This window comes from Coffea eugenioides, chromosome 11, assembly GCF_003713205.1.
Source record: "Coffea eugenioides isolate CCC68of chromosome 11, Ceug_1.0, whole genome shotgun sequence".
Taxonomy (NCBI): domain Eukaryota; kingdom Viridiplantae; phylum Streptophyta; class Magnoliopsida; order Gentianales; family Rubiaceae; genus Coffea; species Coffea eugenioides.
This window is the reverse complement of record NC_040045.1, coordinates 37,369,423-37,387,926: the sequence shown is the minus strand read 5'-3', so window position 1 is coordinate 37,387,926 and position 18,504 is coordinate 37,369,423. Positions and strand designations below refer to the sequence as shown.

Sequence of the window (18,504 nt, the reverse complement as noted above, 5' to 3'; positions counted from 1 at the left end):
CAAGATTCAGAGAATTATAAATGGAACGAGGAATAATATTTATTGCAGCTCCTAAATCTATCAATGCTTTTTCGACCTTAACATTCCTTATTTTGCAAGGAATAGTAAACGTACCTGGATCCTTATGTTTAGGAGGCAATTTCTGTTGTAGGACCATTGAAACATTTTCTTCCATATAAATCTTTTCAAAACCCTTCAACTTTTTCTTAGTGGTGCACAATTCTTTAAGAAATTTTGCATATCAAGGAATTTGTTTAATGGCATCAACAAGGAGAATATTTACCTCAACTTTGCGAAAAATGTCAAAACTTCTTGCTCTTGCTCCTCTTTCCTGGATTTTGCATATTGACTGAAAAATGGAGGAGGTGTTACTACTATTGGGGGTTCATCTCTGGGCTCTTTCCTTGGAAGGGATTGAGTTAGAGATTTCATTGTTTCTTCCTCAACTTGCTTTTCAAGATCATGCTTAGATACTGCTTTTTAATACTCTTGCAATTCTTTGCCACTTCTCAAAGTAATTGCACTCATATTTTGCTTGGGATTGAGAATCACTTGAGCTGGTAGCTTCCTTTATTACTATTCTCAAGGTTGCTCACTGAAGACGCTAGCTGTGACACTTGCGCTTCCAAATTAGGAATGCTGGCGCGAGTCTCTTGTTGGAATCTCTGCGAATCCTGCTGCATTTGACAAGTGTTATTAGCTAGTGATTTAACCATATGTTCAAGGGGCATACCTGAATTAGACGTGGATGGTGGCTATACTGGAGGTCTCTGCTGGAATGGTTATTGAAAACCCGAGAGTTTTGGAGCATAGCTAAAGTTAGGGTGGTTCTGCCACCCTAGATTGTATGTGGATGCATACGGGTCATTTCTCCTTTGGGGTGGTCTAGGCAGACCTCCCATGGCGCTGACTTGCTCGTGGGGGTCTTCTTAAAGAGTTGGACACATATCGGTCATGTGTTCAGGAGCAGCATGTATCCCACATGCTTTAGCTGCCTGTACTTGCCCTATAGCCATTTGACGAACCAAGATAGTAAGCTCTGTTAATCTATTTGCAAGGTCAAAATGATTTACCTCATTGACCCTTCTAGTCACTTCCTTAGATCTGACTTCAAACTGTTGAGAGTTCTCTGCCATGTTCGAGATCAATCGTTTGGTTTCATCTGTTGTTTTATTTACCAACGCACCGCCACTAGCTGCATCGACCATGCTTCTATTCATGGGTAGCAGTCCCTAATAAAAATATTGGATCAACAATTGGTCAGGGATCTGATGGTGCGGGCAGCTAGCACACAGTTGTTTGAATCGTTCCCAATATTCGTAGAGAATTTCTCCATTGGCCTGCCTAACTCCACATATTTATTTTCTGATGTTGGCGGCCCTAGAGGCTAGGAAGAACTTCTTAAGGAACTGCTGTTTCAGTCCTTCCTAAGTAATTATGGAGTTCGATGGCAATAGAACAACCAGTCCTTAGCCTTGTTTGCTAAGGAAAAAGGAAACGCATGCAGCTTGATTCGTTCTTCTGTAACATCCTGAGGTTTCATGGTTGAACATACTACATGAAATTCCTTCAAATGCTTGTGCGGGTCCTCGCCTGCAACATCACAAAAAGTAGGCAATAAATGAATCAACTCAGATTTTAATTCAAAAGCCTCCTCAATGTCAAGATACGTAATACACAAAGGCTGTTGGTTAACATTCGGGGTTGCAAGTTCCCTTAAAATCCTTTGAGCTGCCATTGTTTCGTTAGATCCAGTCAAATCTGTTTCCACTTCAACTGATGAATCACTAAAGTCAAAATTTTGTTCAAATTCGGAGGGTAGTGTTGTTGAAGCTTGTTGCTTTTGCAACTTAGTCTCCTTCGTCAACCTCCTTGCTGTTTTCTCGATTTCTGGGTCAAATTCGAGTCTTCTTGTAGGGGAAGATCAATGCATAAAACATTGGCTAAACAAAGCCTGTACAATAAATCACTTCAAAAACCAGGTCCTCGACAACGGCGCCATAATTTGGTGGCTGTCAAACTACCAACAATAAAATTAATATCAATGCCTACTCTCTAAACTAAATGAGTATAGTGGTGAGTAGGGTCGTCTCCTCAGAGAATTGACAGATTTATTACACACAGATAATTTAGGGGGTTTAGGAAGTGAGATACAAGGACAAATTAAAGATGTAAGGTTACTGAATTTTCAATCGCAAGAAGTGCAGTAGCTAAAGAATATAATTAACAATTAATTGACACAACCTAGTTAAGGAAATAATGTCAGCACCGGCTCACGTAATTGATCATAGATACCTGAATTGATTCACATGTTCGTAAGTAAATTTGTTCAAGCAATTCAATAACCGCCAAACTACCAATCTCTCCTTAATTATATGGTAGTCCAGAAACGCTCTTAAACTACTCCCTTGTAAAATAGATAACCCTAGAGACGCTTGTAGGGTTTAATCTATTCTCAACATTAAGAATTAGAGAGACCCAATTCAAGTTAACAAAACACATGTGGGTTTATTTGAACTAGATTAACTATTCCTACAACATAGATTAAACTACATGCGAGGCAATGAAATTGTGCCGTTTGCCACTAATTTTAAGACGATCAAATGATACGCACCACCATCTTAATTGGCAGTGTACTATTCAGACAATTGAATAATTGGCCACATTAATCCAATAGATCCAAACAATAATAACCTATTAAAGTAAGGAATAATTAAATACCCACGAACACAGAATTTAAAATAGCGCAGAAAGATTGAAAAGATCTCACAATTGTTCGTGCAACCGGGCCATGATTATCTCTTAACTAGATAAAGGAATCTAGCATTGCCTCGTGATGATGATGCAATCCAAGGCTTCAATGTAATTTAGTTGATGAAAAAGTACAGCCGCTAATCTCTAACTCACGTTAAGAAGAAGAGAAAAAAGATAAAAGATCAAAAACTACTAATTTGTTGCTCTCCTTTTAAAGTTTCTCCCCCGCCGCCCCCTTTAGCCAAATACGTGTTTGTATTTATATGGAATATCTTTCCTTATTTTTCTCCTTGATTTGTTGCCAAAATATTCTTAGAAAATGTCTCCTAATCCCACACAACGTCAAACACATCTCCCCAAAAATAGTGGCAAGCTTCCAGGGATACGTATTGCGATCCGTCTTTTCGGACTTCACTCTGCGGTCTCTGGCGTGGGCATGTTTTGGAATGAATAATCTTTTGGAAATTTGCTCCTTTTTGCCACTTTTGACACCAATTGCCTGCAAATGACACAAATACCAATTATGAGTATAAATCCATTACTTTGCATAATAAGTGGCCAAAATTAGGAGCAATTACCATCAAATAAAATGCATAATTGTCTCACTATCAGGATCTTTCTCTTGATAAAGTAAAATTTACTCGAGTAATGCCAGTAATTCAATATTTAAGAACATAATCATTAAAACTTTCCATCCTGATAATCTCATAGCATCGGCTCTTCCTTATATATTTATTTATTTTTAAATGTTTTAGATGAGGATGGTAAGTTGTTGAATGTTTCGGATAAAGTTATTAAACATGGAGATATAAATGTTGGAGATATATATGTTTACTTCCAATTGTAGCATAATTAGCCACACCTAATTGAGCTTGGTTCCCCTACCTCCCCCCTCCCCCCCCCCCCCCCCCCCCCCCCAAAAAAATATATCGAGGACACTTCACCTTAGCAGTCAGGGTATAAGGAAAATTTTAAAACTGAGAAAAGTTTGTTAATGACATATTTGGGGGCCAAATTTGTTTTAATTGAAACATTAGGGACAGTTTGGCACACTAGCCAAATATTGAGGATTAACACTGTATTCTTTCGTTTATTTCATTTCATGAGTTTGGTTTGAACACCATCAGTACTTAGAGGGGTAAATGCAGGTTGGTCAACCGACAGGTTCATTTTTTGTTATTTAACCAGAAGATAAACATAATTAACCCATTTATACCACAGACTAGATTCACACAAGAATTTCCAGTCAACTGCCTTCCTTTCATATAGAAAGACTGCACTAATATCTTCTTTCGTTGGGCTGGCATCCATCTTGGTTGGAAGCAAACACACGGAAATGAGTGAATAGATCCAATTCTTGACTCTGGAGCCCAAGGACTTAGACCGGAGTAGTTCTTGACCGAAACTTGTATTTCGACACACTGAATGCCTTAAAGGTCGGACAAAATTGTGGTGCGTCTTAGCGAGACAATGAATGCCTTAGACTCGTGCAGGCCCATAGAGGATTAGGACACTTCTGGATGAGGGGCAGGAGCGGTCATCAGATGGACTGCTCCTGAGCTATTTATGGCTAAGATTTGGTCCAAAAAAATTGTACGATTTAGATTATTCTTGTACCTCGTTTTTAATAACGCGTATGGAGCCCACAAAAACTTGTTCTAAAGTTACACGTTGTGCAAACAAAATTACGCCGTGTGCAAACAAAGTTACGCGGTGTGCAAAATTACAAAACCGCTCCCGTGGTCCGGACACTTCTCTACATCTTCTCTTCTTTTATCCTTCAAATTTTCAGACACTTAATAATTTTAGCTTGGCTTGGAGTAGTATCCTTTTCATCATTCTTGGAACATTGTTATACTCAAAATTCAATTTTGCCACATAGAATGCTAAAGCAGCGGAATTGCTTGCAACATCAATTACTCTACAAAACACTCAACAGCGAAATTTGAACCAAATACATAAAAAGCTAGTCTAAGGAAATTTGAATCGTAGTTAATAAATCCAACCCAAAACTCGACCCAGAGAAATGACCGAGCCACCGGATTGATGGTTAACTGCGAGTTACATATTAATTATATTATATAATATAATAATATATCTTAAATTATAAAAATAATAAAAATTTAAATTAGTGGCTCAACTGACGGTTCAACCAGTGATTTTTTTCCAATTCACCTGTTAAATTGCCGGGTCATTAATTAGTCAATGTATTTTTTGTTAGAACAATCTAATTAGTGATCCAATCCGATCCCACGACGGGCTCACCTGATTGACTGATTCGACTGCTGGATCGGGCCATGTTTTATAACTATGACCTTGACATTGCTTGTTACGTCAATTACTCTACAAAACACTCAACAGCTAAAGTTGAAGCAAATACATAAAAAGCTAGTCTGAGGAAATCTCGACGGCCAATCAGGGACCGAGAAGGCTAAATTTGAGAATGTAACTAAAAATAGGACAGGATGATAAATGAGGATCTGTAATTTTTGGGAAGTAATTAGGTGTGTTTTTAATACTTGGGAGAAGGAGACTGTAATAATCTACAATCAAATGGTAAAATCTAACAAGATCTTATACTATAAATACAATAATTAATTTAATTTGAGAGTATAGAAGTAAACCATCTGAAATACTTGTGTAGTTTGGTAATTGTGAATTTAGCCAACACTACACAACTTTTTATCCCTCTATTTTGCTAGTTCATTGTTATTAGTGACTTAGAACCTACCAACGAGATTGTATTAAACCCATCAAGGTGGATCATTTATAAACCATAAGCACGTATATTTTCTAATACGCACACCTAGTAGATTTGAGACTGGGACCCCATGGTTCTTTGTCTAGGTAGCATCCTCAAGGTTGAATAGGTCTTGGTAAGGGTAGTGATTGTAATGTTACGTGATTATCACCAATAGACTAGGAAGTATACGCCAAAGTCAGAGTGACAAGACAAGCAATCTAGAATTTTCCATAACCATTATTACTACTATTTGGAATTAATCCGACGAAGTCCGAAGAGAGATAATAATCTTCCCCCGGTAGGCATTTATTCCTACCAAGTAAAGTAAAGGACAACAAAACATCAGTATCAACCTAGAGAATTGGGCAGCAGGTCTTCATCAAGAAAGCACCTTCAGTGAATGTGGTCTTCATCAAGACAAGCTGCTTAAATTGTCCATAGCTACTGGGAAAGAACCCACTTGCGACCCACTCCCGGTCCAAGTTGAGGTACAAAGCTCCCCCGCGTAGACTGGTGATTGCTGGCGACTGACGGATAGAAATGCATGCACCAGGTTATCAATTAAGATGTGAAGATGTTATTTTAAAGAATCTCAATAAACGGGGTCAGCGTAGCTTTATTTTTTTTTTTTTACGTGAAAATCAGATTTAATTGATAAAGCATCAACCATGCTCAAGGAGAAAAATATAACTATCGGGGTTGGCCCAGTGATCGGAGAAGATTTTTTAGAATTATTTTCATTCTCAGGATTAGGTTGATAAAGATTTGAAAAGAAGTGAAATGATATATATATTAATTGATAAAGCATCAGAGCATATTCAAGTACAAAAATATAACCATCGGAGTTGGACCAATGACCAGAAAAAAGGTTTTAAGGTCTTTCCTATTGCCTGACAGTTATAGTGCAATAAGCACAGAAACAAAATTGATAGAAAACAAAATCCTAAGTCCTATACAAGTACAAACTACTGTTTAAGGACAAGTATTGACCGAGGAAAATCCTTGCTCAATCTAAATTCATTGTGTTTTATGGTAGTCATAAGCTCTTTAGATATATATATATAAAAGCATCTTTATCCCAGGTTTATCATTTAATTGGTGGGTTGGGTTACATTCCTTCAATACTAAATGAAGAGATAGAGAATATACTTATAAAAGCTGCTACACAGTTGTCAGCTTTGGGGTACAATAGTTGGCATTTTTGCCTAATTTCAAGCTGTGCCAAAATAAAACCGCACGTCTCAAGATAGAATCAAGGCGATAATATGCAGTTAGTTTCTGTTTTGCCATTAATTCACCAAATTGAGTAATAGATCTCCTATCAGTTAGTGTCTGTTTTGCCAGGGTAATATGTAGCAATCTGAAAGAAGAAAACAATAAAGTAGGGAACATATAAAAATGGAAACTTGGTGAACAGATGAGGAACTTCAATTTGACGAAGTCTCATCACTTCGTCATAGACGATGATAACAGCAATTTACCAATTCACACGTGTAAGACTTTACCAATTCAAAAACTCCAATTTTCAACATTTTTACCTAAAAATCTTCACTTGATAATCCAGTTTTACAAAAGAAATACAACGACAATACGTTGTGGAAAAAAAAGTAAGTCAACCGCAATTATGCCTATATAAGTCCTGCCCAAAGTCACAATGTATGCTCATGTTCTATATTTATTTGGCATTCGTCAAGTTTATTTACCTCAATAAGCAATGCAGAGAACTTATTTTCTTGTCCTCGGAGCCATAGTGTTGCATTTTGTCACAACTAGCTCAGCTAGCTTAAGTATTGCCAATAACCATAACAACAGTGCTAGTGATCTGAATGCTCTTCTTGTCTTCAAAGCAGCCATTTTCGATCCCCAAAGGATCATCCCAACCAACTGGTCCACTTCTACCTCTGTTTGCAACTGGATTGGTATCACTTGTAATGCTCGTCATCATAGAGTCGCAGCCATTGACCTTTCTTACATGGGAATTGCGGGAACGATGCCTCCACAATTGGGAAATCTTTCTTTTCTTGTCAGGTTGAATGTCATGAATAACAGCTTTCATGGACATCTTCCAACCGAGCTCTCTCGTCTGCGCCGATTGAAGTACATCAGCTTGGACGGTAATGCTTTTGAGGGAGAACATCCGTCATGGTTGGGAGGTTTAACTGCACTCCGATACTTATCCTTCCGAGATAATGGATTTTCAGGTTCATTATCAGGCAGGCTCTCTAATTTCACAAAGTTAGAGACCATCAGGTTGGGTTACAACTTTTTTACCGGAAATCTTTCTGAAGAATTCAGCGCTCTACCGAAATTGAAACTTTTGGAAATTCAATATAACCAACTTGCAGGCCCTCTGCCACTGGCTCTGTTTAACCTCTCCTCATTGCAAGTTATTGGTTTTACGAGTAATAGCTTATCGGGTTACCTTCCAGCACACATCTGCAATTATCTCCCACAACTTCAAGGGCTTCACTTATCACTTAATAACTTTGAAGGTGAAATTCCATCAGGCATCGGAGAATGCTCAAGACTCCAAGTTTTATCCTTGTCTTCTAACAAATTCAGAGGGTATATACCAAAAGGAGTTTGGAATCTAACCACGCTTACACAAATAGCTTTGGGTGGGAACGACCTGACAGGTAAGCTACCAACTTCACTTTGTTTTGAAAAATTCTTGTATATTTCGAGCACCAATAGATCATTGCTTTAAATGCTTGTAGGGTTGTGAGTTTAGATGCATATGTGTGGAGAAACACTTAAACTTAATGTTTAAGTAGACTGGATATAAGCGATGATTCCTTCTTTTTGCATTCTTTGTTCATCAATGATTATATGAGGATGTTTGAAATACTTTCACATAGGTAATAATAGTTAAAAATTGGAGACATTAGCCAAGAACCCCATGGGGTGTGGTACTCTAACCTCTAACTGCCATGCGGTTTAGAAATACGCAGCTAACCCCTTTGTACTTCAGATTGAAAGCTAAGATGATGAAATGCATACAAACTAACAGTTCTGTGCAAAAAGACAACACTATTAACATACATAACTTAAATTCATCCTTTTTTCTTAATTTTGTTTCTTACTTGAAAGTATTTCTAGTTTTGGCCCCATGCTGTACGTTATCTTTATTTATTTCAAACTGAATTGTTAGTTTGCAATGTTTTGATGTTTTTATTTGTCAACTTTTCATCTTTATTTTGTCAAAAAAATAAAATAAAAATTAGGCTTATCATCACTTTATTCCCTCAACGTTTGGTATTACTATCAAGTTTCCCCTTAACGTTATTTTTTAGTTACTTCCTCCATCCCATTTTGATAGTCCTGTTTTCCTTTTTTGTCTGTCCCAAATTGTAGTCCACTTGCCAATTGAAGAATGTAGTTGTATTTTAATTTTTCTAAAATACCCTTATTCAATGTAAGTTGTTGTTATTATAAACCTACCTCATTTAATGAGAGTTGGTTCTTTTTTTACTATCAATTCAAGTTCCCATAAAGTTGTACTCTAATTAATGTGAGGGTATTTTAGGAAAATAGTTACCTTATAAATTGATTGTTTCAACAAAGTTAACTATTTTTTTAAACTGTGTGAAAAAAAAACTAGAACTATCAAAGTGGGATGGAGGGAGTATTTTACTCCCAAAACTAACGGTCAAACTTAACGGAGTTTATTAATCTAAGTGATAAGACATGTTTAGTCTTTAAAATTATTATCATTTTACCCCCATAAACTATAAGCTTATTATCAATTTATCTCATAGAGTTATTTTTTATGCAATTTATCCCACAATTAAAGCAACTTAACAAGTTAAAAAACTTAGAAGATAGTACTCTCTTTTTTGTATAATAAAAGCAATAAAAAATTTAGAGTGGCTCTTCTCATTTTTAGTATCAACAAAAAAAAAGTCAAAACATTAATCTCTTTTTTCTTGGCAATCTTATTAATATTGAAAACAATAGAAAAATAGGGGAGGGAGGGAGGGAGAGAAAGAGAGCTCAATTCTTTTTTTTTAATACAAACAAGAAAGAATTCAATATTTTTATTATTTTAAAATTACTTTTATTTTTCTATTTTCTACCCAATTCCAATTCTAATCCTGAGAATATTAAAGTAATACGATAATATTAGATTCTTCCTTATTTTCTTTTTTGGCAAAATCTAATTTTTTTGTCTCCTTCTGTCTTATCTCCTTTTCTTTAACTAGTATTAATAAGTGTGAAAAAATAAATATGAGAAAATCCTTTTATTTTTATGTTTTTGAATCTCTTAAAGTGAAAAAAAGGAAGAATAACCATTCCAATTTTTTTTATTTTAATTATATATATAAAAGGTAAATATATTTAAACATTTTTTAACATACTTTTTAGATTAATGATAGGATAAAATATCTAGAAAATAATGTTAGAGAGTAAAACAATTATATCACCATAATTTAAAGAGATAAAGTGATAATAATAATGTAGCAGTGCTATAAAATAAAAGGGTATTTTTGTTAAAATTTTATTAATATGATGAGTTAAATTACCTATAGGGTGACGTGACTAAAAGATAATATTATGGGATAAATTGATAGTAGTGATATAGTTTAATGGGGTAAAGTGATAATAATCCTTGTTTTTATTATACAAAAAAGAGGGTACTATTTTCTATTATTTTTTAACTTGCTAAGTTGATTTAATGGTTGGATAAATTGTCTAAAAAATAACTCTAGTCTGTAGGGGGTAAACTGATAATAAGTTTACAGTTCATGGGGACAAAGTGATAATAATTTTAAACATTAAACATGCCTTATCACTTGGATTAATAAATTCCATTAAGTATGACCATTAGTCTTAGGGATAAAATGACTAAAAAATAACGTTAAGGAGAAAATTGATAGTGACATTAAACGTTAAAGAGGTAAAGTGATAATAACCCTTTAAAATATTCTTCCTTAATCAATCAAAATTTGCAACAACATTATAAAGTAAGTAGTTATAGCCGGCAATTGTCATCCACGACTAATTGATGTAAGTTTACTGTGTAGAGTACAAATTAAGACTGAAAATCCATCGTAACCCATTGAAAATTGTTTAAAATCCCTCATAACCCAATGAGAAATTTTCATTGGGTTTTAAAGGATTTTGAGACGAAATTCAGAAGTGCATGCAAAATTTACATCACATACACGATTGCTGATAATCGCTAACTACTTAAGTATTGGTGCAAACTTTGTGTGAATAAAGAAGTTTCTGTTTTCAACAAAATAAAGATAAAAGTTAGGAAATAAAAAACTCAAAGCATGGCGAACACAGATTTACTAAACCTAACCTCACCTAACCGGATGATTCAATTGGTCAACTTAGTGATCTTGGATTACTGGTTGGACTGAATGATGAAGGAAATCATTAACTAGTCAATAATTCGTCAATTCAATCCGTAAAATCTAAAATACTGACCTGTTCAACCAGAAATTTAATAATTATAATATTTTTAGTATTTAAAATATTATATTGTACAATATTTTAGAAACACCGGCTAGATCGATAAATTTATGGTTAAGACGCTAACCTGTTATACCAATGGCCTTGCCGGGTTGATGTCTAGGCCGGGATTAATGACTATGCCAAACACACATTTTTGTTTGATGTAAGAAATAAAATTGTGAAAGAAGGATGAATTGACACTATGTATACTAATGAGGTGAAGTTGTCTTTTTGTACAAAACCATTGGTTTTGATGGATTACATCTGTCTTGCCTTTGAATCCAAAGCATAAGGATGTTTAAAGTATATTTGCAAGCCACATGGGGGTTTTGAGTTATTTTCCCTTAAAATTTTTGGACGTTTGAAACTTCATGGCTTTACCGTCTATGAAAGAAAATGTAAAAACTATTAATTTTGATATGCATATTTAGATTTTATATCAATTTTATTTCTAATTTATGTGTACATTTAAAAATCAATTGACATATGCATAGAGATTGCCACCAAAATGACCTCCAATTTTTGGGAGTGCATACAATCGTCATTTTGCCAATATTTACGAGAGATTTACATGATACTATTTGAAACTTGACTGAAGCCCCTTAGAATTCTGAAATGTATATATATTATATACATATAATTATGCCATGCTGTTAATTATATTTATCATCATGTCGTGATTTCTGAGCAGGTGAAATTCCAAAAGCCATTGACAATCTCTATAATTTGGAGATACTAGGCATGGAGAGTGCTAATGTGACAGGTAAAAAACTTTTTGACGTGATATCTATTTCATTATCACATCATGAAAAAACTTTTCTCAAACTTAAATTTGAGCTTGAAGTTAAGCGAGTTCAAATACAAATCAAATTGGACTCCTTCTCATACCTCAATTGGTCAGTCATACTATCGCACTGCATAAGCTAAAAGGATTTTGATCAGCTTGATCTCAATATGCTACAGCCTACATCTATAACTCAACTTCAAATTCCAATTGATTGTACTTCAAAAATAGAGATACTGATAGGGGGCTAACAGATGATACAATGGGGAAATAGGAAGATGAGGAAGCACTTAGAGAGAGGGTACAAAGAGATAAAAAGAGTGAATGAAACATTGTCTCAAAATGTTTTGCCATTTCCAAAGTTGTCAATGAATTATACCCTTGAATTTGTTGAGATGCGTCCTCTTTCGTTAAATTTAGGCACTTGACTTCAGATATGTGGGACACAAAAATTTTGCCATTGTCATGCTTTGGTTGCTGCTCACCTAGGCAAAAATTCTACAAAATTGTATAGCTGTTCGTACTAATGCATATATTTTTTTATTACAATAATAATATTTATATAATTTATTTTACCCTAATTTAGAGGAGCCTAACCAATGGAACCATGGGAGTACATGGTTACGACAAAATAGTACATAGAAGACACAAATACAATTGTTGGCGTCAAAGTGGCTTCAATCAGGCACATGAGCTGTAAATTTTACCGGGAGACATGAGGCTTAGTACGGGTTGAGAGTAACGAGGTGTGGTTGTGACTGGGTTGTGGGGCCGAGATTGAGTGGACATAAAGATGATTGAGAGAATTAAAAGTGCGGAGCTTTTGTTATGATGGATAGATTCGGGGGAGTTACAAAAGCAACTTGTTAGTGGTTGAAGCGGTTGACAAGGGCAATTAAACCAATCATGGGTTGAAGGAAAATGATCGCAAATTAATTAAACCAATCATAGGAGAAATGATTATCAATTATTAAATTAATAATTGTAAAGGAGTAAACGTATGGTTAATTAATTAGTTGAGATGGAATATTTGTAGGAGCAATGATACGTTGTTGCTTGATTGTTTATTATATTTGCGGGTATAACTTAAAGAAATTTTTAAAAATGCATTTGTAATGGTATTAGACCAAATTAATGCGAATGAATTGATGACATAATAACCAGAGCGCATATAGGTGAAATTTAATTGGACCACATGTGTCACTTCTAATTTTCAGCATTATCATCATAATCACTTAATTATACTTTTATCATCTGATTAACCTGTTGCTTATGTATTGTCAACTGACGAGCGCAAGGTATACATATAATAATTAATTCATTTACAATCAAATTTTACATTTATAAATTTCTAAAAATCCCACACGCGATTTTCTGCAAGTATACAGATCGAAATTGAGTATAGGGTATTAAGGGTCAAACCCACAAGGAAGAATGTCAATTATCGATGTTTTTCGAACTCCTTTATTATTTAGATTATCATAAGTGCAAGAAAGTAAATCTACACTATAAACATGAGTAAAAACAATACAAATAACAATAAAAAACTTCTAGAGGTATGAAATTCCTCACTACTCTTGTAAATGAAACTACCAGTTAATTGAATACTATTATCTTAATTAGTTATGACATAATTTCCTAATGTATGTAAAACCTACTTTCGTAGTAAATCAACTATACTTGTAACTAAATCATACTTACTCTTGTGGTTATGAACTTAACTACAAGTTCATTTTTTCTATAAAATTACAGTAAATTAAATCACTAGAGCCACATAAGTGCTCCTCTTCTTCCGTGAGTGAATTCCCTAAGTTTATCACTCCCTTGAATTAGTGTCAAATCCTAATTCTCATTGCAAATTTAACACCTTAAGATTATCACAATTAACCGCCGGTTAATTATGATTAGATAAAACAAAAGTGATAAATAACTTGCTGAAAAAAATATCATCAAATAACCAAATAAATATCACTAACAAGATATAGAAAGCCATCCATAACTCTAGGCATAAACTTTAACCAAACATATGGAAAGTAAATACCATACTTGTATTATGACTAAGCATAAGATTCAAATACAAAAGTTAAAGAGTTGAAGAGATGAAACTCTTGCCATATGTGAGCAACATTTTCGCCATCTTCAAACCTCAATCATCATCCTTGCTTAGCATGATACAAGATAGAATAAAACTATATTAACCTATCTAAACTAATGAATTAAGAAAAACTAGTGAAAACTATATTTTTTGTAGTATATTTAGCTTTCCAAAGTTATCAAAATGTTCTCCAAGGCCTCTATTTATAGAGAAATTCAAGCCACAAATGAGTTGTTTCTAGTTAGCAAAGTTAGCTCTTGAAATCTCCAAAAGTTGCTTCTACAAGATTCTATGCTTGCTTGATCATTTCCAACCAGATTTGTTGCAAAAAAGTTGGTCAAAAAGCTTGTGCAAATAGAGCACAAGTTGCAGAGTAAGTTGCAGCCGCAATTGAATAATACGTGACCTTAAAAACGCGACCCCACGTTTTGCCTTTTTTGCAAGTTTGTTCATTTCTGGTCAATCTTCATCTTTGCTCTATTTTTATTCCAACTTCCACTGATATTTTCTTGATGATGGAGGCTGAACTAACTCTTATACAAAACATGAAAGTTTATTCATTTGAGTCAGCTTTCCAATGCCTCTAGAATCATCCAATTTGGAGCTCTGTAAATTGAGAAATGACCAAAATACCCTCAAATGGTCAAAACTCTATTTTAACTTTTGACAATAGAAATGACTGACTGTATTTCAACATTTTGAGAATGAAACTCATGAACTAGATTTTGATGTCTGCATAAGAAATGCAGAACTATGTGTTAGCTTCAAAATGGCATAAGAATCACCTCAATCCGATACTTGTAACTCAAGATATAGCTAAAATATCAATAGGTGTCAAAGCTGGAAATTTTTCCTTTTTATACTTAATTGCATTTCATCGCTTGCACTTTATATTATCTTTAAAACCACTTCAAATCATTAAAAATCATCCAATTATCTTGGCAACTTACTCCATTTAATGATTGAATCATTAAACCTACAAAAACATGAAATTTTCACCATTTTAATACATAGAAATGCAATTTTTATACTTTAACCATAAAATGCATATCTTCACTAGGAACTTAATTAATTAGCTATAAAAGTGAATAAAACATACCAAAAATAGATAATAAAACACACTTAAATCACTCAAAATATACACTTATCATCAACCAATTCCACAACTAACTTTCACCCATTACCAACCACAAACATTATAATAATATTAAAAAAGCTTTTAAAAGATCAAAGTTTTTTCATTTATTAAAGTTTTATACCAATTTCTTCCATATAAAAAGCGATTTTTTTAAATTGCACATAAATTGAGTGTGCCATTTATCACTAGTAGTGCTAATGGTATTTGTACTAATGTATACATGATTGAAATCAAATATTCGTATTGATTAGACTATATAGTGATACAGTTAAGAATATTTTTTTAATAGGTGTAAATACAAAAATATGACTCCTCGTTGTATATACTAAAAGTAGGACAACAAACAATCTTCACATTTTTTTCTCACCAATTTGATTTGTCAGGTATAATACCTGAAGAGATTGGTAATCTTAGCAAGTTGGAACTGCTAAACTTGGAGTTGAATAGGTTGAGAGGTCCCATCCCGCTGAAACTTTTCAATAGTTCAACTGTACGAATTATTTCTCTCGCGCAGAATGATTTATCAGGCGAGCTTCCATCAACTATAGGTGTTTTCTTACCCAATCTTGAGGAACTCTACCTTTGGGGAAATGAATTTACTGGAACTGTACTAACATCCATCTCAAATGCTTCTAGGCTCAGAATGCTAGACCTTGCTATGAACCATTTTACTGGTGCAATTCCTTATTATCTTGGAAACTTGAGATTACTGGATGACAGGTGCCGAACCTGTACAATAATAAATACCTACTTGAGAAAAATACAGATTTTGTATATAGCGGTGAGTAGGGTCGAATCCACAGGGACTGGGGATAATTTGTTTCTTCTAGAATCCAAAGTATGGGGGGTTTTGGATTAAATGCTAACTAAATAAATTAGCTGCAGAAAATAATTAATTAAAAGAAATGATTGGGGAAACTCTAGCCAAGAGTACACATCAGAAATGGTTCATGCACTGATCATTGATGCAGAAATAATTCCAACATTTAGCAATAGATTAGTTATAGTTGTCATGCACGCGATAAACAACCAAGCCTTCCTTAATTTCTCGATAGCTAAGGTACGACCGTTAGCTATTTCTCTAACCCAAAAATAACCCTAGGTACGACCGTAGGATTTAATTTCTAAATTGCATTAATAATTAGAAAGGCCCAATCCTAACCAACAAACACGCTACGAGGGTTTGTTTAAATTAGATCATATGCTCCCCTGACATAAACCCAATTACGCCAGTTGCTACTGAGGTAGAGATAACGAACAATTACGGATTCAATTACCCCTATTTAGCAAAAATAACCTATATGAATAATTAAATATTGCGCATCTATTCAATCACTCATACGAGCTATAGCAATCAAAAGCAGGAAACATATAAATACCAATAAATTAAGGAAGCAATTAAAATAAATTAGATCTCACAGTAATTGTTGAACCAAGTCTTCAGTTGTCCCCTTGACTAGAATTAAGAGGTTAGTCCTCCATTAATGGAGAACAACCATGCCAAAGAGCTAAGAAAAGAAAACTAAAACTATGCTAAAAACTGTCTCTGTAGCCTTTCTTACAATTGTCTTTTTATAGCCAAAAGGAAGATGACCCCAGCTATCTATCCAGTGGTCCCCACAAATAAGGAACAAAATAACTCTCAAAGCTTCCTACGTTTCTTTCCTTCCAAAGTCCAATGACTAATGCTTTTCCGTGGTCCCCGCCGCAGATTCCAAATCAAAGTACAAAAGGCAAGGCCTCTTGATGTCTCCTCCTCTCTTTCGTCTTTCATTGCTCTTAGGACTCTTAAGTACTCAAGACACTCCCAATTAGCAGAAGAAATGCAGTCCGCGTATATCACCATGTGGGCCAAGTCTGTGGCTTATTTGAAGTCTCAATTATCTCCAAAAGTCCCTCCTTTTTTGTAGTTTTCTGCTTCAATCCCTGACATTGGGTCTAATACCAAATATAAGTAAATATTAATAATTAAAACAATATTTGGCAAGGATAAAAAGGAAAATTAACAATAAAATTGCTAACAATTAACACCCTATCAATTCCCCCCACACCTAAATCATGCTTGCCCTCAAGCATAAGAACAGCAATTGAACACCAAAATTTGACAATGGCTATTGCTCTAACTATCATATTGCCAAGATACCCAGAAAAATATATATCAAGCATCACAGTTAAGATCCAAGAAAAACCACTCCGGTTAGCTTCTCAACCACCAACTCCTCCAATTTAAAGCAAACTAATCTAAGAAAAAGGAATGGTTGCTCACATTTATCAGCAAATGGTCCAACTATTAACCAAAATCTCGACATTAAGATCACAAACCGGCAAGCTGACTTATTCACATACTAATACAATCTTTATTTTTTTTCATTTTTTTCATTTTTTTTTTTTGAGTAACAAAAGACTTAGTCTATAGCCCTTAGAGCCTTTTGACGCGAACTCCAACATTTGACGGATGGAGGAGCCCGGTTACTCAACTCTAATTGCTACGGGACCACGCACTCATAGCAACTACTACCTTTTGACGCGAAAATCAACACTTTAGGTGAAAATCCCCGGTTACTCAGTAGTAACTACTAGCGGAGTACAGTCAACTCTTATTTACAACCATGTAGCACAATAACTAAAATAACACAAAAATAACAGCAGCTAACCTCAAATTTCCAAATATGGAGAACTAAAATTAATAATTGGACCTATTCACATGAAAAATGCCAACAATCATTCCCCATGCTTAGAAAAGTTAACCAAAAATAGAAAAAGTTAAGCAATTATTGATATTCACCAAAGAGATATTCCTGAACTCAACCACATCAACTTGATACCTTTTTATTAATAACACTTAGCAATAGCAGAATTAGAGACAACAATCCAACATCAAACTTGGTATTCAAATAAAAAATTGACCACTAGGAAGAAAGAAAAGGAAATAAACGAAAAATAGAACAAATAACAACGAAAATAAAGGAAAAGAAAAAAACTAAAAGCTGAACACCAGAAATACCAGCTGTACCACAGCTCTCCCCCCCACACCTAAATCCGACATTGTCCTCAATGGAGATCATAAAGTAAAGAAAGCGAATAGGACAACTACACTTCCCTGAATACGTGGTGGAAGGTCTCGGGCGGCTATGGAATAGGTGGGAACGGTGGAGTGAAAATGGTGCTACGGTAGTGCGCGGCAGTGAAAGATTGTAGAGGGAAGGAGAGCTCCGACGTGCGTCTTGATCCAGGCGAACTAGAGTGCAACAGAGAACTTCAAACCAGCAAATTTCTAGACAATGCAGCAGTTTCAATCAATGGCCGAGGACGTCCAACAATGTGCTTGAACGCAGTCAATTCCAACGAATATGGCGATCAAACAGACTAGAAGCGGTAATAGAGTATAAATAAATCAACAAATCTCAACAAATGAACCCAATTCTACCCAAAATCGCAACAAATGTTCTAAAGATTTAGCAATTGAAATCAATAGGTAAAATACTCCCAGCAAGTCAATTAGACGCCACCAACAGCAATAAGCAAAG

General features: G+C 34.7%; 1 protein-coding gene across 1 annotated transcript in view; it reads left to right on the top strand.

Moving 5' to 3' along the window:
• Window positions 1-7,211: 7,211 nt before the first annotated feature.
• LOC113752489 (probable LRR receptor-like serine/threonine-protein kinase At3g47570) overlaps window positions 7,212-18,504 on the top strand; it is a 17,663-nt gene continuing 6,370 nt past the window's right edge. The window contains exons 1-3 of the mRNA XM_027296601.1: window positions 7,212-8,133; window positions 11,652-11,723; window positions 15,361-15,708. Of these exons, the coding sequence (XP_027152402.1) occupies window positions 7,212-8,133; window positions 11,652-11,723; window positions 15,361-15,708 (1,342 nt within the window). The remainder of the gene's footprint in view (window positions 8,134-11,651; window positions 11,724-15,360; window positions 15,709-18,504) is intronic.